We start from the raw sequence: 23,186 nt of genomic DNA on the forward strand, positions 1-23,186 counted from the left end.
ATAGTAATTGAATACCAGTCTTTGGTCATTGGATAGTTTCAGCTGGTGAAACTGTTGGAACTAATTGGCTAATGTTAATCCCAGTTCAAAGCAGGGGAAATAAGCATTATCACAGTTTGCAGTAATTAAGAGATTTGTTGTCAGTCTTCTGCCCATAGAGTAAGCCTGTATGCAGAACCTATCAAATGATAAAAAGGAGAATTCTTGCCGTGCCTGGTTTTAGTTTGTGTCCAGAATCACTGAGATCCTGATGTTAAGTGTGGGAGACCAGAAGACTTTGGTTTGCCATCACCGTCAGCTTGAGCCCTGCCACTTGTACTGGTTAGATGATGTAGTTACTTGTGATTTTCCTTTTTGTGTGTATGAACCTGCTAAGTTAGAGCCAATAGCAAATCACTGTGCCGTTTATTACGATTCTGTATAAATACGCACATTATTATTGCACTGCAGATGCTAAAGGGAAAGTTCACACTTTCTCTCCCTCTTCGATCCCAGCCAACCACAATGACGAGCTGCGTCTGACGTTTCCCGTGAGGGACGGAGTTGTACTGGAGCCCTTCCGGCTGGAGCACAACCTGGCCGTCAGTAACCACGTCTTTCACTTACGGCCGACTGTTCATCAGACGCTGATGTGGAGGTAAGCTCAGCCCCGCTGCCAGCCAGGCTTGCGCTCAGCGATGGAGGAGTGGCAGGACAGATAAATTAGGTTCGCAATGCATTTTACTCTAAAAGTTGTGGTCTAGGTAGGAAAATGTCCTTTAAACTCACAAACACTGTCACCTGTCACTTCCCAGACACAACACGTTGTAAAATGCTTCCTGATCTGCGTTGCGTCTCCTTACTGATAGCATACAGCGTGCAGTGTTAGAAAAATCACTGCAGTTGTTCATCCCTTCTGCTCTGGGAGGAATGGTCGTGGGACATGCACAGCCAACACAAGTACAAACTTCCATTTGGGAGACTCTGAAGTCCTAAGTGCTCTGTGGCCTGTGAAATGGTAGTTGCAGGGGTAACTATGCGGGGCTGTTACAGTTTATGCTTAAATTAAATTATGCAGAGTATCTGATAATGAAAAATAACACACTAGTGAAGGACCTGATTTAGAAGCTGGGTAAAATAATTTTGAAAGACAAGTGCTTAAACCCTCCAAACTTCAGAAAGTAACTTCCTAAATTCTTCCATTCGTGTGACTCTACAAGTAAGGACAGGTCAGAAATATCAGAGAATAGCTTTACACATACAAAAGCTTCTAGTGCTTCACTTACAGCGAGTACTACTTTCTAGCACAGAGGAATGGTTTTCCTCAGTGGTACTTTCCTGCCTTTTATCTGCATAAGTGATTCCAGGTTATGTCCTGATTCCACCATCCTCATGGAAGGGCTTTAGATCAAATGACAATCAGAGCCTTTGTTTTTTTATTTGGATGCTTTAAAATACCGCAGAATAATTTTGTCGTCGTCTTCTGTTTTTCTCTGAAAGCATCTCAGTTTTTATCCTGACTGCTGATTACACTGTTTGAGCCTGTCTCTGTGCACTGTGGAGGCTGGTTAGTTGCTCGGGATCTTTAATGAAGGTTGTTCCACAGGTATAGCAGCTGATACGGTAAAATGCAGCACCTTAAGCACATTTTCCATTATGCCTGCCTCCCTTGTCGTTTTTTCCTGAGCCTGGAGCACATACCCCCTGGCCTCGATGGGAGGCATGGTCGGTAGCTTCAGCTTTTTTCCCCTGTGAGAATCATCTTCCTGTTCACCGGAATCCACCTGAGACTTCTGTTTTCATGGTGTGAAGGGCATGAGGTGGGCAGAGAGGAGGCCTCAGCCCCCTGCCCCGGGGACAGGCTGGCTGAAGCTCCATCTGGATGCGGGCTGCAGAGCCCTTGCTGCCGCGGTGCCCCTGCCCTGAGGCAGCCTGGGGGCTGAAAGGAAGGGCGATTGCAGGCAGACCACATCCAATAATTAACACCTAACTTTGAGGTCAGTTATTGCTTACTTGCATTTCATTATCGTGGAGTACTCACAGCAGAGGGAGTTTTGGCAGTTATTTGCCGGTTCTTATTAATAAGTAATCACTGCTGGGGATTGTGCTGGCTCATTCAGTAGATTTATAGTGCTGCACTGAGGCATGAAGCTGTTTCTTAATATCTGTTCTTTCTTTCTTCCGTAGCTCACCAAACACATAGCCTTTATTTAAATCTATTTTAATGAACACTCATAGGTAAACTATGCTCAGGTCTGCTGTTTTGAAAAGCTTGTTAATAGTGGGGAGAAGGGATGGTCCTCTAATGAAGTCATTTCACGTTTAACACAGGGCTGGATGGATTCCAGAAAAACGAATTAGTCACATGTGTGTATGGATTTCGGTTTTATAGAGAATGGTGGAATTGAGCCAATTCGTAACACTTCTTTGCCAGTTAAAATTCTCGGCAAAACCTCTCACATGTACACACATAACGAACAGCAATGCAACTATTTTTCTCCCCACTGGGAACTTTTCACGGTTACGAGAAACAGAAAGACTGAAGGCAGGGAAAATGTCGCCTTGAAGCTGGTTCAGCCTTAGCACTGCTCAGTTATTAATAGCATCCCATGGTGGAGACACTGCATGCTGAGGACATGAGGGTCGCCTGAGCTGTCACCACTCTGTGACATTCAGCAGGCCTGCTCGTTGTCCTCGGGAACACAATCTGCTTGACTTTTATCTCAGAGGTACCAAGCCTTGCGTCCCCCCACGTTTGGGTCTGTTTGCATGAGGTGAGAATCTCCAGTGGACCTTGCAGAGAGAGCTTTCAAAAAAATCATTAATAAAATATGGGGGAAAAAAGCCTGGAAAGACTTTTGGGTAACCTTTCATTTTTTTAAAAAACCATGTTTTTATCCAGTGCTAAATCTTGATGTTTTGAAATCCAGAAAAGGCGATGTTAAGTCAGAATTGAAATCCCTTGTTTCAGATAAGGAAAATGGCAGCTAGGGTGATGATGTCCTGAATGAGCTGTTCCTCATGGATCTTACAAAGTATCTTCCTTTAGGCAAGATGAAGAAATGAGCACCTAGATTTTCAAGCATAAAAGATAAACATTCAGCTGTCTTTTGCTGTCATGAACAGCAGATTCCTGACATTTCAGTTCAGTTCTTCATTTTCTTTTAAATCTCTTCTTCAAATTACTCATTCCTAACACAAGGTTAACATTGATGTATGAAACTGAAGTCATAGTCTCTACCCACTTTATTTGTGATTAACTTAATCTCAGCCTTTTCCTCTTTTAGAGGTGTTACGAAACTAATTTTTGAGGAGCAAAATAGTGTGTGGTAGTTATTATTGGAAAGGTGGGAGGAATTCACGCTCTGAACGAAGGTCTGAATTGGGTAGCTTTAATCCACCACTGTGTTAATCTGGAATCACAGAAACACATGGTGTGAGACACGGGTCATTTTGTCTTAGTTGATTTACTTGTTCTGAGGCAAGACTAGCTGTACCTGTATTTTATCTGACAAGCGTTCGTTCAAATGCTCTTTTAAATGTTCTGAGGTGGTGAAGAATCCAGACTCGAAGCACAACCCACTGCAGCGCATCACTTTCTTGTTCTTAACTCTCAGCACACAGAAAGGACCTACCCGCTGTTAACGTTTTTCTTTCTGCAGGATCATTCCATGGTCTAGTTCTGCAAAGTGGTTTGAAATGTTCCATTGGAAAGTCCTTAATAAGCATAAAATGTTAACAACTTTGTAGCATGCTTGCATCATTAATTCATCATGACTTGCTTTTGTTAAGGCTTTCATGAAGAAAGTATGTTATATCCTTTCCTGGCAGTAATTCTAGAAAAATAATCTGATTGATAAAAAGCGTTCCTAGCATCAACCAACCTCCCCCTGCAATGTGAAACAAAGTTAAAGGAAGATTTATTGGTTGTTGTACAGGTCTGACTTGGAATTACAGTTCAAGTGCTATCACCACGAAGACAGACAAATGAACACAAACTGGCCAGCGTCAGTCCAGGTCAGCGTTAATGCAACCCCACTTACCATCGAGCGTGGTGACAACAAGACATCTCATAAACCTCTGCACCTAAAGCACGTCTGCCAGCCAGGAAGAAACACGATTCAAATTACAGTCACAGCATGTTGTTGTGTAAGTATGCTGAGCTCGCGGCTGCAGCTGCTGATGCTGAGCTTGCTGTTCAGCACAGTTTGCAAATGTTGCCTTAGCGGAAAGAGCCTTACTCTCGTTTTTTTCCATACATTTTTCTAATAAGCTGCTTGTTTGATGATGTTGACACAGTCAGAGTGCTAATATGGAAATATTTGCTGCTGAATTATTGCAGAATGTAGTGGTGTCCTTCCGATGTCTCTGAAAAGGCTTGTGGTCTGGGGCAGGAAGGGAGTTTGATGTCCTACCTATTTCACTTGTGCCTCTGTAACAAGGTGGCTAAAGTCTATTCATGTAGATTATTGTGATACGGACTGTTGTCTGGTACTAATTTCACTTAGGATATTAAACTGTGTTTGGTTTGACCTGAGAACATCAACACTGTAAACACTGGTGGTGGTGATGATTTTTCAAGTAGCTTTTCAGATGAAAAACTCATATTCCATGATGCAACTTTCCGCTTTCTCCTTTTCCATGGTTTAGGGAAGGGTTCAGGGACAAGTACCGTATTTTTAATGCAGACTGTTGCACACGTACAGTCTGAGCTTTTGACTGTTCCGCTGTCACTGACAAGAAAGCAAGCTGCTACCTCTCCCAAGGTCACAGTGTGAGACACTTTGACAAGAAGCCATCCACTCATTTTGCTTTACTTCACGCTGATGTTTCTTCACATAATGTCATTTATCTGGTGGCTAAGTGCAGGGGCAGCATCCCAAGAATCCACAATGAGTTCTGTGTTGGGGAAGAAAGTTCAGTTGGTTCCAGAAACATCAGTAGCAAATCATTTTTGCAACTCACAACATAGTCTGAGGGCAAGCAGGTAGGCTAGACTGTGTCAAAGAATCCAGGGTTTTAAAAATAAACCCTGATGTCAGAGATGAATGCATCAGCCCTATGTGTTCTGAATATTAAGGAGGGAGAAAATGCAGAAAATCTTTGCTTTTTGAAAGCACTTGTATACGTTATGCTCCTGGAGCATGGAACAACACACTGCAGTGTGCCGTGTCCCCAAGGGAGCGCGTGTGTGCAGCAGAGCAGAACAGCTTTTGTATTTTAGCATCAGGCTCTTACGGAAGCCACGTGTGCAAGGGAAGGAGGCAGCTCTGTTCCGCAGTGTATTTACCCTGTGCCTTTGCTTCTCGTGGTAACAAAATGTGTTTTCTTTCAGTCACACTTGTTCGTGTTGCAGTTGGTACACCGGCCATCAGTTCGCTCCGTACTTCAAGGTCTACTAAAGAAACGCCTCCTCCCAGCAGAACATTGTATCACTAAGAGTGAGTTTTCATTTCGTGCCGGGATGACTTTCCAGAATGCCTGTGTTGAGTTGTGATAAGCTATTTCTACCTAAGGTTGACTTGCTTATTGCGAACTTTGAGCTGCGCTTGTTAGGAATTTCCAGAACATCCTGTGCATAGATTAAATCTTGGGTATTCTCAAAAGTTTGAGGGCTATTTGGGTGGGGGTAAGAAAGTACCAAGGACACAAGCTTAGTTCCCAACAAGGACTCTGCCATTCCAGGAGAAAATCCCTGTGGCTTTTCCCTTATGTTTGTTTTTGACTTAAAGTCCTGTGTAGAAAGATTACCCTTTATTTATTTTGGGCTGCTAAGTGCAAATTTATTTGGTTGAGAGTGTAGCTGATATGCATGTGTGTGATAGTTTGTCTGTTCAGGAGCGTGTTCTGAGTTGCACAGAATACACTGATGTGGATAAATTGTCCATTAAATTGACCTTTAAAGGTTGAAGTGTCAGTCTTTCAGATGTCTATGTTAGCATTTACGGTACACTTGCGTTTTCTCACACATACACGTACCTTCTTCATAAACAGTCAAGAGGAACTTCAGTAGCGTAGCAGCGTCCTCTGGCAACGCGACACTAAATGGGGAAGATGGAGTAGAGCAAACTGCGATTAAAGTGTCTCTGAAGTGTCCGATCACATTCCGGCGGATTCAGCTCCCAGCAAGGGGTCACGACTGCAAGCACGTACAAGTGAGTAGACACCAGTGGCCTGGCAGTATTTTGCAGTACCTTTAGCTTGGTTATCGTATGAGAGAACCTAATGAAATGGGATTTCTCTGTATCTTTGAATCTAAATAATTAACTATATGTTTACATTTAATATAGAGGGAGAAAGTAAGCTATTTGGTCGAGTATTCAGTGCTAATAGTCTTGTTTTCATGGCAGTTTCACTTTTGTCCCACTGATTCAGTTAATACAGTATTTTCCTTTTATTTCCTTTTTCTTTTTTTCTTTTTTTTTTGTTTTGTTTTGTTTTTGTTTCTTCTTTGTTTCTTTCTGATACCTAGTGCTTTGATCTGGAATCTTACTTGCAACTGAACTGTGAAAGAGGAACCTGGAGGTGTCCGGTATGCAAGTAAGTGCAACCACACTACGTGAAATGCCGTTGTTGACCAAGTTCGCATTAAATTTAAGGTCATAGAGGGGAGAAAAAGGAAGTGCTAGGAAATAAGATGTATATGTTACATTCACCTAATATCATAAAGTTCAGTGAGAATTCTTGCAATATTTCATAAATTGGAGGAACATCATAGATGATGAGAAATTTAAAAACAGATAACAAGGTATTTTCTCACAAAATACGCAATCTGCAAGCTCTCATTACAGGCTATCCATGGGTTGTGTAGAGTTCAAAAAAAGCTCAAATATTTATTGATAGGCAGATATCTACATAAATGAATGGACTGGGAGTTTTTCTTCCCCTGGATCGTGAAGTATAAACAACTACCAGACAACAACATGCCATGGCAAAACAATGGATAGTCTATTCTAGAGTTATTTTTGTATCATTTTAGTGTTAATGAACTTCAAAATATTAGATTGGTGCAAAAGTAATTGCGGTTTTGGACCATGAATTTTAAATCATTCTAACTAAGCTCAAACACATCTTTATTAATCAAAATAGGAGCAGTTAAAATCAACACATTTTTGCCAACAAGAAGTAAGTCTGTTTATTCCTGTAGCGTAAAAATCTGTGCTTTGGGATTCGATGAACTCTTGCAAAGCATTTTCTGCATCCTGCTGGTTGTGGAAGCATTTTCCCTGCAAAAAGTTGTCGAGATGCTTGAAGAAGTGATAGTCAGTTGGCAAGAGATCAGGTGAATATGATGGGTGAGGCAAAACTTCATAGCCCAGTTCTTTCCACTTTTGAAGTGTTGATTGTGACACGTGAGGTCGGGCAATGTCGTGCAGAAGAATTGGGCCGTTTCTGGTGACCAATGGCAGCTGCAGGCGTTGCAGTTTTTGGTGAATCTCATCAGTTTGCTGAGCTGACTTCTCAGATGGAATGGTTTTGCCGGAATTCAGAAAGCTGGAGCGGATCAGAGTGGCAGCAGAGCACAAAACAGTGACCTTGACCTTTTTTTGGTGCAAGTTTGGCTTTGGGAAGTGCTTAGGAGGTTCTTCTCGGTCCATCCGCTGGGCTGGTTGTCGCTGGTTCTCATATAAAATCCACTTTTCATTGCACATCGCAATCTGATCGAGAAATGGTTGATTGTTTTGTAGAAGAAGAGAAGGTGACACTTCAAAACGATGATTTCTTTGATTTTCAGTCAGCTCATGAGGCACCCACTTATCGAGCTTTTTCACCTTTTCAATTTGCTTCAAATGCCAGACGACCATAGGATGGTCGACGTTGAGTTCTTTGTCAACTTCTTGTGCAGCTGTAAGATGATCAGCCTTGATGATTGCTCTCAGTTGGTTATTGTCAACTTGCGATGGCAGCCACTACACTCCTCATTTTCAAGGCTCTCATCTACTTTGCGAAACCTCTTGACCCACCACTGCACTGCACATTCGTCAGCAGTTCCTGGGCCAGATGTATTGTTGATGTTGCAAGTTGTCTCTGCTGCCTTACGGCCCATTTTGAACTCAAAATAAGAAAATCGCTTGAATTTGCTTTTTGTCTAACGTAATTTCCTTAGTCTAAAATAAATATAAAATAAACAGCAAGTAATAAGCTAGTAGCAAAAAAAAAATCAGAAAGCCAGAAAAGCACATTGAAATTATGTATAACATAACCACATTTATTTAAGAACATATTCCAATATCAAACGGCAAATTTCAACAGTGCAAAAACCGCAATTCCTTTTGTGCCAACCTATGCGAGGATACTACAGCGTTCAGCATGCAGCTGAATGTGAAGTGCAGATGCCAAATAACTGTCTAGGCACTGTCACATAGATACACAGTTAGTGGCAGTGTTCAAGGAGGGGGGGAAGTTTGGAGACTTTAACTTTTCCCAGTAATTAGGTAGGAAATGAAGTTGGTTCCTCCAAGGTCAAAGTCAGTATCAAGTTCAAATTAAAGTGCGAGCAGAAAGCAGGAAGAATTCTAGTCCAGAATAAGGCTGATTTTTAAAAAAGGTAGAAGATTTCTGAGGAGCAGAGTTTTGGAGTGATTGCTTAAGGGAAAAGACAGGTACCTTGCCATACTTTCCACCTTATGTTTTGACCAGAGAGCTAGTATACAGCAGAGGAAATAGAAAAAAAAGCTTTGAAGTAGTTGCAGAATGCCCATTCTTACGTTTAACTGGGCAGCAAGAATCACAGAACATCTGCAGGCCAGGTCGGTGTCTGTAACTTACTGTGCTCAGTGCACAGGGTTACAAGCTGCTTCTCCCCAGCTGAGGAGCTTGGAGACTTTAACAGCTTTAACAGCTCAAGCAGCTGTAGCAGCTGGTGCTTTCTCTCTGCAAGTCTCCAGTTCAATGCCTGGTGTGCCAGCCGGTGTTCGGTGTAGGCAGGAGTGGAGATTGTCCATTCTGCCTGCCTCTGTGGACACTGCAGGACTGAGACGAGCTTGTTTGGATTACTGTCTGTGATTGATACGTATCCTAAAGCGCAGGTGCTTTCTCTGAATACTAAGTTAGGCTAAAGATATCACAATAATTGGATGTTTTGCTTCTTTATGTTTGTATTCATACATCTAAGCCTAAATTTTTGTCCTGTTTCGCTCTGAGTACCTACGTTCAGATCTAAGTGTCTACATAACTAAGTAATTTACATTTTTGTTTTTTTCTGTCCCTGACTGTGCTGAGCTTAAGTAAAATAGCTATAGGACTTAGTTACTTTGAAGCCATATTGCTGTGTAGCTCAAAGAAACCCCATCCAGTCTGAAAAAAAGTAGTGCTAAGTGCTAGCTGATGTTGACAGGTGGGATCTGCCATGTTTGAAAAGCCTTTAAATTCACAATATATTTCATGAAAAAAATATTTAAAGGATATGAACAGCATGTGGACACACAAAAGTAGATGTATGTTTATCTTCTATTTGATGTAGAATACTATTACCTTGGTAATGCAGATGTAGAACTAAAACTGCTTGCCGCAAATCATTCCTAAATTATGTGTTACACATAGTAAATTGGTGGATTCCAGTCTGCAGGTTTCATCACTAACCTGTCCAGCTTCCATCCCCCTTCTACACATGTGTAGCAATTTTCTAACATAAGGTCATGGTTTGTTTTTTTTTCCTTTTTAGTAAAACTGCTCTGCTGGAGGGCTTGGAGGTTGACCAGTATATGTGGGGTATTCTGAATGCTATACAAAAGTAAGTGAACTTATTAATTTCTCATATCCAAGACTAAGCAACTAGGAGATATGTTAATGAGTACTGAGATAGTCATGCCAAAGTAGGTCTTGGCAATTGAACTTGAATGTTGTATTTCATGGCTCCTTGGTGGAGCTGGTGATACAGTGAATCAGCATCCGTCTGTTTCATGGGTCTTGTTTGAGTTATCTCTCAAAGGCCTCACCAGTGAAGCAGAGGAAAGAGTGAGAATGGAGGCTGAAATGCTTTCTTGTATTTACAAATAGTCCCTCAGATACACATATGGTAGACCGCACAGATATGTTTGGGTTTCATTGTCTGGATAAACACAGAACTGTCCTCTCACAGTTGCCTTTTTTAAAACTTGCTTTTGGCATATACTTGAGAAGTGAGAGATCTTGAGGTTGTATTATAGTAGAGCATTTCAGAACACTTGTTACCATGCAGATTCTTATGGAAACTTCATCAGAATTGATTAAAAAAACCACAGATAGCTAATGTGCTAAAATTTTCACGTTATTTTACAGCTCAGAGTTTGAAGAAGTTACCATTGATCCAACTTGCAGTTGGAGGCCGGTCCCTATCAAGTCAGATATTCACATCAAAGATGACCCAGATGGCATTCCCTCAAAAAGATTTAAGACCATGAGTCCAAGCCAGATGATCATGCCAAATGTGATGGAGATGATTGCAGCTTTGGGTCCTGGCCCATCACCTTACCCATCCCTACCCCCTCCTCCAGGAGGCAACAACTCCACTGAATATGGTAACCAAGGTTAGTTTTACAACGTCATGCACCCGGGTGGTCACTCTAGAAGTCAGTGGTTCAGTCAGCTTTGTGATTCAGGTATGTCAGTGCATCTTCTCAGGGAGATGCACAAGGAAGGCAAATTACACGGCTGCAATTCGGAAATTCTGCATCAGTCTTTTCGTTTAAGATTCATCTGTTTAGTGCAAAATGTATTTTAATAAATTGGTGCTTGTCACATTTATTGCCTTGTATCCTGCCCTGATTCAACAAAGATTGTGTGTTGCCTTACATATTTATGCCCTGCCGCAATATACATCTTTCCTCCTTTTTACTGTCCATTTTACTTCTGTTCCACTCTCATTCAAGTGAAGGCTCCTAATGCTACAGAAGTTACAAACTAGAGAACCTTACCCATTAACCCTACCCCTTGGGCCACTAAGTTGAATTTGTGGCCAGGTGGGTGACCTTTGCTAGGCCACCCAGAAAGTGGATGACTTTTAAAGAGCTTTTTACTGCTTTGCAAACACCTTTGCTTTAGAAAGTTACTTTGGAGTTCCTCCACGCATGTGCTGCCAGATTGACAAATGGGTAACTAAATACAGGCAGTGGAGATAGGTTTTCAAATGACTGGTATATTGTGAATAACTCGATTATGGTGACAATTCTGAAAATATGAAACCAGAGACTGTTGCTTTTGCAAGTAATAGGATATGACTCAGTTCAGCTCTGGGAAAAGACCAACTGTTCACACCATCAAAATCCCCAAATTGATTACGGGGTGATATATGTGCTTTTTGCCAGCATATGAAAAAAACTATACATTTCATGCAGAAGATGGTTAATTTGCTCCAGTGACTGCAAAACTGATGACAGACAATAAAACTTTTTAGGTTTCCAAACAGATGAATGATTACTATAACAAAGCCAAGAGCACTGAATCACAATTTTTTCATTCATTTAGCAGGAGTGAAGTGCAGTCACAGCTTGAGAACAGAGCCATCTATTCTTCATCAACTTTCTAGCTCGCAATCAGGAACGGACAGGATAGTCACATCAAGTGGGGTTTAGGGTTTGTGTAACGATTGCTGCCTGGACTGGTATTTCCCCGCCTTCCTCTGTGGATCCTGCAGCAGGGGTAGTCATTGCTTCTTGGAGCCCTGACTCATCACTGGCAGGTGAAACCCACGCTCTCCTGTTTCCCCTGCTATAGGCATATCAGTGCCCAGCACCAGATTGTCCTCGATGCCTTTGTGGGCCTGTCCCTCGGCGTGTGGCACAGCTCTTGCCCCAGAGAAGGGCATAGTGCTGCGTGGCTGTAACTCCCTGGCCGTGCATCTTCATTCTCCATCAATATGCGCCCTGAAACTTGGTGTTTAGAATTGGGTAATGTCCTCTGATTAACAGTACTCTAGAGCAGAGTAGTAGCAGTAGTACTCCTGTGGTTTATGTTTGTTTATTTGGGTTTGACAGGAAGCATACTGAAGTTTAATTTGCAAATATAATAAGTACTCAGTAATACAAGACGTTATTCCAGCTCCTTGCTATTAAATCTTTCCGGAAAAGCAAGGCAAGACCAGCTGTATTCTGTGAGACTCATCCAGTCTGCAGATTAACAAAATGAGAATTAGTGAGGCTCTGCAGTATTTACATGATAGATCAAAGTCCTGACTTATTTGAGAAACACTCTTACATGGCTAATACCTTCTATTCCTCTGAGATTAAACTTCTGCTCGTGAAGCTCTGCTAAAGACCAAATGATGCAGCTACTTCAGTTTGTCAAACTCCCTTCTTGACTTGAACATTTAAAGCTGCTGTACTTCAGCTGACGAGCTGCAGGCTCTCCCTGCAAGCTCAAAGCTGTTTTATTATTTCAGAGCTCTGTATCATCCAGTTCAGTTGCTTATATGAAATAGCTGTGTGGCTTTAGTTCAATTTTTGCTGTTTGTAGCAAGTGAGACACCAGAGCGGGTATCTCAGTCGGAAATGTTAACAGAGGGATCTGGACAGAAAAAAAGTATGGAGAGTAAAATCCCTGTATTGGGATACATGCTTGCTTTAGAATTCAAGTGAGGATCACTGGGCTGAGGTGAGATGGATCAAAGCATACTGATGATAGCCATACAGTATTTGTTCTGCAGATCAGCAGGGGACTCCAGGCTTCTTGCTAGATGGGAGATATATGGGGGTAAATCCAGATCAGTTATTCTGAATTGGTGTGAAATTTCGACAACATAGTTTCAGGCTGAAATTAGGTAGATTTAATAAATTCTCTAGTTTTTCCGTTACAAGCATGCATATGCACATGCTGAAACACAGGCTAAAGGCAGCCAGTTTGTAACTCTGAAAATGAGAAGAATAGATGCGAGAGGGGAAAATGGATGTTGTATTTGCAGACAATCAAGTGAATTCTACTGGCTTTTGTGGCAGCAAGCAGAATTACATCACAAACCCTGATTAGATGCGAGGGCCTCTTCTGTGCTATTTTAATGGAAGCTGCCTGTTTATACTGGAGAAGAAGAGGTAAAATAGATGCTTTGCTCTGAACTGGTACTGTGGCATCTTCCTGGTACAGTTCTGTCAATTAGCTTCATCAGAAACTCAAGCAATGCTGCAGTCTTGCTTGAGTATGTACAAGTGTAGACATAAATAACACATTTGTCTTACAAATCGTTTTGGATTTGGGCAATCAGTCTCAGTTGGGCTGGGTGGCTTCCAAGTGCAAATATTCCGTGGAATCTAATATACCTTTCAGTTCTCGACTTGGTTATGTGGTGACTTGACAGTGGTTTTTCCAAGTGTTGGCAGTTTTCAATTAGTTACAACGTGTACGTGAGTTATTAAAGCAGCCAGTATTTGGAAGATGGGTGCATCTTTTTCCTTCGTACCCCTCCAGCTCAGCCCAGCAGTGGGCAGCAGAGCGTTGTCATGTTCGGTGTTGCGGTGTCCCTGTGCTGGGCAGGGAGGATGCCGTACTGCACAGCTTTTGCACCGTACTCTGGGAGATCAATGTTGGGAAACAAATAGTTCATTTCATATCACATCTGTTTCTCTTTTAGGCAACAGTTACCAAGGTCATGGCAATTTCGACTTCCCGCATGGGAATCCTGGTGGCACGTCTATGAATGACTTCATGCATGGGCCACAGCTGTCACATCCCCCAGACATGCCGAGCAGCATGGCAGCTCTCGACAAACCTCTCAGCCACCCCATGCAGGAATCTGTAAGTAATGGTGCTGCAGACGTAGATTTTTCCTTTGTCGGGGTAAGGAGCTCTCACCCAGCTAACAGCCTTGCCTTGTGAACTGCTTTTACTTTTTGTGGAGTCCTCACTTTGGAAGTTTGTGAAATAGAGTAGTCCTGAGAAATGCCAAAAATTCCATTTTTAGTTTCTAACCTTTTTGAGTTTTTGGAGAAGCATTTATGAGCTTTTTGAATTGTCATTTTAAGTTTGTTTATCTGAAAGAGACAACCTGGCTTGGTGTGCTGTGTTAATCATTGTGCTTTGCTCTGACACCTGAAAAAAACTAGGCTTCATTCCCTAGGCCAGCAGGATCTGTGAATATCCATCTTCAGCAGACAGCTTGTTACAGCAAGACATCGACTGACTTCAAAGCAGAGACAATATCTTCCCTGGCTGTGTCCCTGAGGGCAAAATTTGCATCAAAGTGTTTTGAGGGGGAATTCTACCCAAGTAGCATGAAAGGCACTTTTAAGCTGTTGGCAATAGGACAAGCCTGTAGATTTCAAGGAGAGATGCAACCACTGGTCTGAGAGTGTATCAATGTAAGAGACTGAAAAATGGAGGTCCTTCAGGTCTCAAATGGAGTGGCAAAACTGTGCGTTGGAAAAACAGCTTGGTCAGAGCGCCAAGTTTCATATATGGAACTTTATATATCTCCAGAAAATGCAGTACTGTGACAGCTAGGTGATAGAAAAGCTACCAGCAGCATTTAGCTCTTAGGCATGGCTAGTCATCTGTTTTAATTCTGGGGGGTGTGTGTTTATATATCCTTTTATGTTCATTTAAGTTACAGGGCAGGGGCTGTTACCTCACAGGAAGGATGTTTAACTTGACAAGTCATCTGTGCCATGTCTTTAGTGAATACTAGAAAGTACAATTTCAGAATGTAATGGGGAAATGTGGTAGCAGATGCTCGGCAAAAGCCTACTTGGTGTCTCCTCTAGCTGGCAGTGGATTTTGCAGGGAGGATGGTGAGAAATGGGAAGAGAGTGGAGAGACAGTTCTTAGTATAGCTTGGAGAGAGCCCAAGTAACAAGACTGTCTGCAAAGGGAGAGTCCAGAAACCATAACGACATTACCACTTTACAGGCTAATAAAGGACAGAACAAACATGCTGTAAACTTAATTTTATGTTGGCAAATTCTACATACACAGCTTAAAGAGCAGCCTGAATTATCTGCATCAGAACCTACCATACAGTATTAGAATATAGTAGTGAGGGGAAATGCTACCAATCTGATCCACTTACAGCTGCTTTCCTTTGAATCCAGCCACACGGAATTATTCTTTGCCTCCTGTTACCTGACACCTACCTCTTGAGTTCATCAGTTAGCTGCTATACCTTTGCTATAGTAGTTGCCTCAGTGAAATTTCTGGAGTGGTAAGATATGAGTGTTTGAATATGAAAGTGAAGGATTTGTGGTTTTCTGAAGATGAGACAACGAGACTGCTTAAAGACGATAGCAAGGGTGCAAGTTGCTCAAGGCCATGCCTGTTGCAGAGCTGTAAGAGGGCATTTGGGCAAATGTTAATAGAATTTTGGTTCTGTGGGCCAGGCTGTAGCAAATCTGGTTACGATAGCTGGCGACTGAAGTAAACCTTTGCCTCACTTCTCCCTCATCTGTCATGGTATGCAAGCTATACTCTTTGGGAATGGCAAGTGGCACTAAAGCAGGCTCCACCTAGTTTATGTCAATGGCTGATTTTCTCTAATGAGGATCAGTTTTCAGGTCTGTTGGCACAAAGGAGTTAGATTGACCTTGTTAGTGCTCCCACACAGCTTTTTCAGTATTATAAAGTCTCTTCTCTTTCTCCGTCTTTTCTTGTCTCTCAAAAATGAACTGTTTGTCTGTACCAGACACTCAGGAAAGGCAGCTTTAAAATTACTGCTTTTAGAGAAATGCATGCCATTAACACGTTCCAAAATTGTGTAGCTGAATGTCTTTGGACAGACATCTCTGTACGAAAATAGCTATAGATCACATTGCATAATTGAACTAAAATTTTAAGATGTTGCCTGTGCTCTTGTCTGTCTGTCTTTCCTTTTTACACATTTAAGGTGTGTTTTGTTTACATGTACTATTCGCTTTGACTGTTTGGTGCTTACAAGGTGAGTCAGTATCAGGTGTTTGGTCCTTTCAGACCCAACCTCTCTCTCTAACTGGAACTGAATGCTGCTGAGGAAGCTCCCGATTTTCCTATTATGAAGATTTACAGGGTGTTTCAAACAGATGGACCCAGTTGCAGAGATTCAGTGATCTCAAATTTGGTCCATCTTTTTGAAACACCCTGTATATAGTGGTAGGTGGAAAAAGTTGATCCCTCCAAGACATACTCCATAGGTTGCTCCAGGAAATGCAGACGTGTTTGCCCAGTATACGTAGGGCTGGGTAACCAGCGCTGGATCAACAGAACTACCTTCTCTCAACACTGCTGTTCCACTCCTCTGGAAGACAAAAATCAGGACCTGAAAGGTGGCTAAAAGTAATACCTCTTTCCTGGTGTAAAGTGTTGTGAGAATTGTAGAACAGATGCTTGTACGTCAGTGCATGACTGCTACAAAATAGCTGCCACAATTGCATTGTGTTTGTTCTCAGAACATGTAAATAAGTTTCAGACAAAGGTGAATTCAGAGTTAGCTCTAGCTTAGCGCTTATTGCAGGCAGTGTAAGGAATAGTACATGACTGAGCAATGGATGATTATGCCATAGTTCCACATACACAGTAAAGTGATACGAGCTGGTGCCACTGTGAAAAGCCATTGCTCGTGTTTCTATTTTCACTTTTCTTCTGTCTCACACCAGCACATGTGTTATTACAGCCATGAAGTGATCTGGATCTGGGTACTGATGTGATGGAAAACTAATTCAGGGTGGGAGGAAAAGAACTTTAGCTTTGGCCCATGTTACATCCCCAGTTGAAGTTCACTGTATGTCTGCAAGAACGTTCCTGAGGGTTTGGATGGGAAAAGTGCCCAGGAAGTGCAGCAGGGCAAGATGGCATCCTTCAGTGGTGCTGCCAGCTAGCCCAGCAAATGAGTTGGTAAAACTATGACCCTGAAAATGGAGAGAGAGATAAACCATAATCATAACCTGCTGATCTTTTTTCCCACTATCAGTTTTCTCCTGAGATTAAAGGAATATTGCTCTGCAGCTGTGAGGCCCCGTTGCTCTGCAGCTATACATCTCGGCACTCCTAGAGGTCACTGTTGGGCTCGTAAAGAGTTGTGGTTTGTGCTATTAAGCTGAAGCTGTCATTGTGTCTGCTGTAAGCTTTTGTTTTATAGACTGTGAACGTTTTAAGAGCGCCAAAGTTTACACTCTCCAAACCAACTCTGGACTACATTGCTATGTGAGCAAGGGGAACTTTGTCAGAACCCGTGTTCATAGCATGGGTTAGCGTTTTTAAAATACAGTGATGGGAGATGCAGACACAAGCTGAACATACACAAAGTGTATTGCTTAGACTGTTTTTGCACCATGGTGACCTTATCATCAATTAGATGAGTGCAAACAAGTCCTGAGCATTTTGTTTTCTCACACTTAGGCTGGTGGGGGGAGCCTGTGGCCTAAGTCAGGTGGATGTTGAACCTGTGATGGCTGTTTAAGATGATGGTAGCCCTCAGTCATACAATGAACAATTATTCCCTATCCGGTGGATGTCTCAGGGCCCAAGATACTGCGTTATCTATTAAATATTTATATATAAAAAATGATTGCATATATGAACATAAGGTGGAATTTCTTACCTGTTTGTTTTGAAGTAGGTCTGAGAACCTCTTGGCTTAAATAATTATTGATATAAACATAGCAATATGACTCTTGCTTTGTGCATTCAGGGATAAATTTAAGAGGCTATTTGAGATAATCCTGTTTTGCTTTGTTTTTCTGGAAATTGCTTTCACACTTTAGCAACACTATCTTAAATTGCTTTTTACTTTCTGTTATTATTAAGCTTAATTTCCACACTTTCTGTTGCATGTGTCCTGAATGGATGAAGAGGGAAACAATCCTATTTATAGTATAGACATCTACTTTGGCTTGGACTTCTGCAAAGTTTTTAGGCTGCAGGTTCATTTGCATTGGGGTGTGGTCTGTGGGCAGATTTTGTACAAGTTTACCCCTAAAGTACCAACAATAATGTTACAGGATACTTTTCAGGTAGTCGAACTGTGACCCTAAAGGAGAGAAAAGTGTGTATCAGTACTTTTTAACAGTTACTTTAAACTATTATATGGGAAAGAGGCCCAAATGTGATGTGGCAGATAGAATCCTGCTCATTTCCACTGTCCTTCATACTACCAAAGTATTGAAAAGCAGCTCCGTGTAGCTGAGTACGAGTGTCCCAGTGGATCAGTATTCACGTTTCAGTTTGGTGGTGAAATGTATTTTTCTAAAATGCTTATTTCTGTATTTTTTTTTAATTTTGTGGGAACATTTTAATTAAGTCTTGTAATAACCTCCCTTTTGTTTTCCAAAACTGAAGAATAGGTTAAAATAACCTTGCGGTTTACTGTGCTATGAAAGGGTCAATGCTGACATAGCATTTTGCTGGTTTCTGTTGGCTTGGCTGGATAAATTTCATGCTGTTGTTGTATGTATCTGTTCTTTGATTTCAGCTCCCCGTTGTGGCAATATGTAGCATTCCTCAAAAAATGCTTACATTTTTTGCTTCTCCATATACCAAATTAACAAGAGACTTCTGATTCTGAAGCATTCAGGCACTTCTTTCTCATGGCACCAAGGTCAAGCCCCAGAGAATCCACTAGCGTTAAACGTGACATGCAGCAGAACGAAGAGTTGGGCTTGTGTGTTTTTGTTGCTTCTCTGTCATGTGAGAAAGACTTTTCCTCCATTCTTCCATAATAGGGTTTGGAAGATGCATGTGGTTTGGTAGTTTATTCCTCACAGAAAACATAAAAAATGCTAAGCTTTTGCTAGAGAACTTATCTGTAGCATGAATACAAAACAGAAGTGTGATCATTAGCTTACTTTAAGGTAATGCATTTTCCTTTGCAGTTGGCAAGTGTGCGGCACCTCCAGCAGCTCTGGAGCTCACGAGCTGAGCTGACTTGGGTTTTGTCAACCATCAGAACCCATGAATATCAGCAAGGAAAAGCTTCAGCCCTTAAAAAAAAGGGGTGTTGCATTCTGCAAAGAAAAGGAGGGGATGAGTGGGGAAGGGCTGGTGTCTGCACAATTTTTGCTGAACCACAAACAGGCAGCGATGTCAGGAAGCTGCCCAGTAAGGGAGCTGAGCAGAAGTGATCCATTTTCTCGGTTAATCAGTTTCATGGCATAGGGATCGCTATTCAACAAATCCTCCATTCATTCGTGGAGTTCTTAAGGGCAAAAGCACCTGCCTTGCTAATGCCGGGCAGCACCAGAACCTCCTTCTCTCCTCTTTGGGGTTCATTATTTTGCATCTTGAGGTGCAGTTCCCCACATCACAGGGAAGCAAACCAACAGCACAAATCCAACGTGTTCCTCTCACCCTTGCAGATAACCTTCAAAAAGCCGAAACACTCCCTCCAGCATTGGGATATGGAGTTTTCTTTACCAATTGCGCTTTTTTTAATTTTTTTTTGTGTGTGTGTGTGTTGGTTTTTGTTGTTGTCGTTGCGTGTGTCTTTTTGTTTAAGTTATTTCGTTTTGTAACATGTGGTTTCAGAGTCAGGCACCGCGAGCACTGTACCTTGTGGCCTCACTTTCTTTTCCTGCTTTTTTCCTCCTCCGCAGATCCCTCATCCCGGCAGCACTGATCAGTCCCATACTTCCATGCAGCAAGGTTTGCACGTCCCTCACCCCAGCAGCCAGTCAGGGCAGCCATTACATCACAGCGGGCCTCCTACCCAGCAGTCCCGGCAGCCGCCCCCGGCCGCTTCTAGCAACCATCCACACAGTGACCTGACCTTTAATCCCTCCTCAGCCTTAGAGGGTCAGGCTGGTGGACAGGGAGCACCCGACATGCCGGAGCCCTCGCTGGATGTAAGTCTTGTGTCATACTATCATCTGCCTGCCGTGGCGTCTGCTTCGCATTGCGGGGGGAGGGCGGGGAGGGCGGGGGACGGGGACGCTTCCACAGCACATGCCATCCTCTCATGCTTGGTACATGGGCGCTGCAGCCGAGGTGACAGGGCGCTCCTGGCTTGCCGGGGGAATGGTTCTGGTTTGAGTAGCTGCGTGGTGTGCGAGACGTGGCCTCTTCCTAGCACCGAGGCAGGCGTTTCTTCAGACGGCCGTTCGGGCACCGGGCTGGGAGCCATCTCCTGCCTTCCTCCTGTCGGCGGGGTCTCCGGGTGCTCCTCCTGAGCCTGAAGCCATCGCAGTGCCTGAGCACAAGGAAGGACGCAGCCGTGTGTGGTTCTGGTCTGTGCTGGCCCACCCCGTGGCACTGTCTCTGCTCCCCACAGCCAAAATCAGGCTGTGTCCATCCATCAGCAGCACAAGTCCTTCCCCCCGCTACGCCATGTAGGAAAATAGAACAATAAGGATGTCTTCTGTAGCCACTATGGGGGGCAGCTCACAACTAAACAAAGATAAACCTAGCTTTAAGGCCAAAAGTAATCTTCCGTCTCTTACTATCCATTCAGTGGAGTTGGAAGCGACTTATCTGAGGTATCGCTCTGGTTAACCACCTGCCTCCCGATATTTAAATTCCTTAGCGCTAGGATTGGATTTTCGTTTGAGTCGTACGTTCCCATGCGTGTAGCTTCTGTCTGTTCCAAAGTCTGCTGCTGCACAGTGTAGTTTTCTGAGAGAAATGTTCACCTCTGTGCCTTGGATTTGTATCTGTATTTACTGTTGCCGTATCCGTACGTCGTCCCCGTCACACGTAAGCACCGTACGGGCAGGCAGCCTGGCAGGGGCAGGGTTAAGGGAGGGATGGATGCTCCTGTTGCAGGAACAGCGCTCCGTGGAGTAACTTCTCTCTGCAGCAGGCTGCTGCTGTTCCACACAACACGGTCACGTCACATCCTTTGGGAACAATAGTTCATGTGGCAATTAGAGGTCTGAACCCTTAAGGACCCTGGATGAGAAATATTAATGGGTTAAATTAAAATGCGATTTTTTCCTTCAAATACTTCAGCAACGTGAAGTGTGCCGCTATGGGTCAGGCACCCATTCCTCAGTGAAAGGCAAAGTAGAACAACCTGTACATTTATCACAGTAGTGTGGTTATCACTGATGGAGGCATGCTGAATTCTTAATGGGGGACTGAAATTATCTTAGCTAAATGAGAAGGCAAGTGCTGTACAGTGTGAGGAATATAGTTCTTTGAAATGTCTGTGAGCTCAATCATGATCGAGTGGATTATTTTAATGGATTTAATTTTTGATGTCTATGTTGTGGAACCAGGCTGAATGAAGTCCTGTACAGCAAACCAGATGGGACTCTTTACCATGGGCAACTTGGTCCTCTCTCTGCTGACACAGTCACATTAATTCTTTAGGACTTAAGTGTGATGCAGTCTGAGGTTTAACCTGGGTTAAAGGATATACTTTGTATAGGTATAGATACAGGTGACCTATGCATTTACCTCAGACAGCAGAGACACGAGACTCAAATGACTGCTTAGACCTCTCCAGTGTTTGCTTCAGGAGCATAGGGTGCACTTCTCCGAGTTCTCACCCACCCCTGGGTGTCTGAGCTCTGCTCCAGCCCAGCACGTCCCTCCTGAGGTCTCTGGCTTCACCCAGCTGTGCTGCCTGGCCCCCCCGGCCAAGGCAAGCCAAGCTCACCCTCAGAACTTACACACACTGAGCACGTTGTTTAAAACTTCCACCTTTCCAGGAAAAAAAAAATATATATATAGCCCCCATCTACAAGAATGAGTCTCAGAGACACGATGTTAAATTTTTAAGAATTGAGATGTAAAATCTGAGGGCAAATTAAACCATTTTTTACTTTGTACACATTTGGTGGGACTGCAGTTTTCTTTTGGGCTTCCATACTAGGTATTCAAAAAAATTATGATAGCAGGTGAAATGCATTTAAAAGCCTTATGTCTTTAGCCTAGTGCTATGATAATAGCATTTTTACCATGAATACAAGGAGGTGGTATTTTAAGAAAAGCATTCCTGCTGGGAAATTCTGTTTATGTCAACTTGACATTGCATTTTTTCAAAATGCTTAGGAAGTAATAAACTTCGTTTTACATTTCATATTTATGTTATTGAAAAATGTGTTGATCCATATAACATTAGAAGATGAAGCTGCATTTGCACAGGAGTAATAGAAGCATATAAATATAACATTTGCATGCTAGGTGTGATGTAGTCAAGCTTTTAGTTTTATAGTATTTGAAAACATAGAACAACTTAAAATGAATTTCTTATACCTACTATTACGTTAGTTAAAGCAGTCCATATTTTTCTGTCTTTGCTTTAACACAACACTGAATATAAAGGGAGTTTTTTACAAACTCTTCCCTGTGGTTTTTATATATGACATGTTTACTTTTGACTAGGATGTGGCAAGATGCAGAATAAAGCAGAAGACATTGCCTTCTACACAGCCCAGGAGTTATGATTTGCTTGTTACCTGTCAGGTCAAAAAGAATCTGAGTGATGGTTCAAAAAATTAATTTTTCTATTTGAAACACAGCATTAATAAAAATGTAAATAAAACCCCCACAACTATTCCTTTTGATACTTTAAAACATTGTGGAGATTGGTGCATCTTCTCTTGGAGAGGGTGTTATGCCCCTGGCTGTTTAAAATGTCTGGAACTGCACGTAATGCTTGATCTCCTTTAAAGCTCAAAAATGTATTGCTCAAACTGCAGGTTTCAGGTTTTTATTCAGTGTTTTATACGAAGCTAACATACATAAGGAGCATTTATGGAGAAGTTTTTGTCAGTTTCCCTGGCCAGGAAATATATTTTGTTTATTGATGAACTTTGTGATGGGGAGGTGGACTGAGAATCCCTGATTGAGATGGTAATGTGATGCACAGGTGAAAACTGAGTCACATATTCACAAACAAGCGGATACTGTACCATCTTTGGGTGTTAGGTTTGTGTCACTGCCTTCTGGTTTATTTGGATATATACATATGAAATCCAGTTTCCAGGAATGTGTGGTATTTAATCCCTTTTTTTTTTTCCTCAATTGTGTTTCTGTTATCTGTAATTTTCCTTTTATCTTTATATTTTATAGCTGCTTCCAGAACTCACAAATCCAGATGAGCTACTTTCGTACCTGGATCCTCCTGATTTGCCAAGCAATAGCAATGATGACCTTCTGTCTCTCTTTGAGAACAACTGAAACCATATGTATTCCCCCATCCCTTTCACTTGTTCACACGTGTGTGGCTGCACAGCGAGGAATCTTAACACTCCTTTTCCACAAGAGAAGAAAAAACTCACAACTTGATCCAGTGGTGCACTCCCTGCTTTCTTCATCTCAGAACTGCTTTTGTCAGCTTCAAAGACTGCGAAAGTGACGGGAGAAACAATACAGAAACTTAACTAAATGCAGTA

At 42.4% G+C, this 23,186-nt stretch overlaps 1 protein-coding gene across 1 annotated transcript in view; it reads left to right on the forward strand.

Moving 5' to 3' along the window:
* ZMIZ1 (zinc finger MIZ-type containing 1) overlaps positions 1-22,971 on the forward strand; it is a gene marked incomplete at both ends in the record, with an annotated part of 153,055 nt that extends 130,084 nt beyond the window's left edge. Inside the window, 10 exons of the mRNA XM_080347725.1 lie at positions 496-637; positions 3,918-4,128; positions 5,315-5,420; positions 5,974-6,134; positions 6,452-6,519; positions 9,644-9,712; positions 10,240-10,487; positions 13,520-13,683; positions 19,443-19,691; positions 22,864-22,971. Coding sequence (XP_080203851.1) covers positions 496-637; positions 3,918-4,128; positions 5,315-5,420; positions 5,974-6,134; positions 6,452-6,519; positions 9,644-9,712; positions 10,240-10,487; positions 13,520-13,683; positions 19,443-19,691; positions 22,864-22,971 — 1,526 coding nt within the window. The remainder of the gene's footprint in view (positions 1-495; positions 638-3,917; positions 4,129-5,314; positions 5,421-5,973; positions 6,135-6,451; positions 6,520-9,643; positions 9,713-10,239; positions 10,488-13,519; positions 13,684-19,442; positions 19,692-22,863) is intronic.
* Positions 22,972-23,186: the final 215 nt, after the last annotated feature.

The sequence above is a fragment of the Nesoenas mayeri genome (genome assembly GCF_963082525.1).
Source record: "Nesoenas mayeri genome assembly, chromosome: 7".
Classification (NCBI taxonomy): domain Eukaryota; kingdom Metazoa; phylum Chordata; class Aves; order Columbiformes; family Columbidae; genus Nesoenas; species Nesoenas mayeri.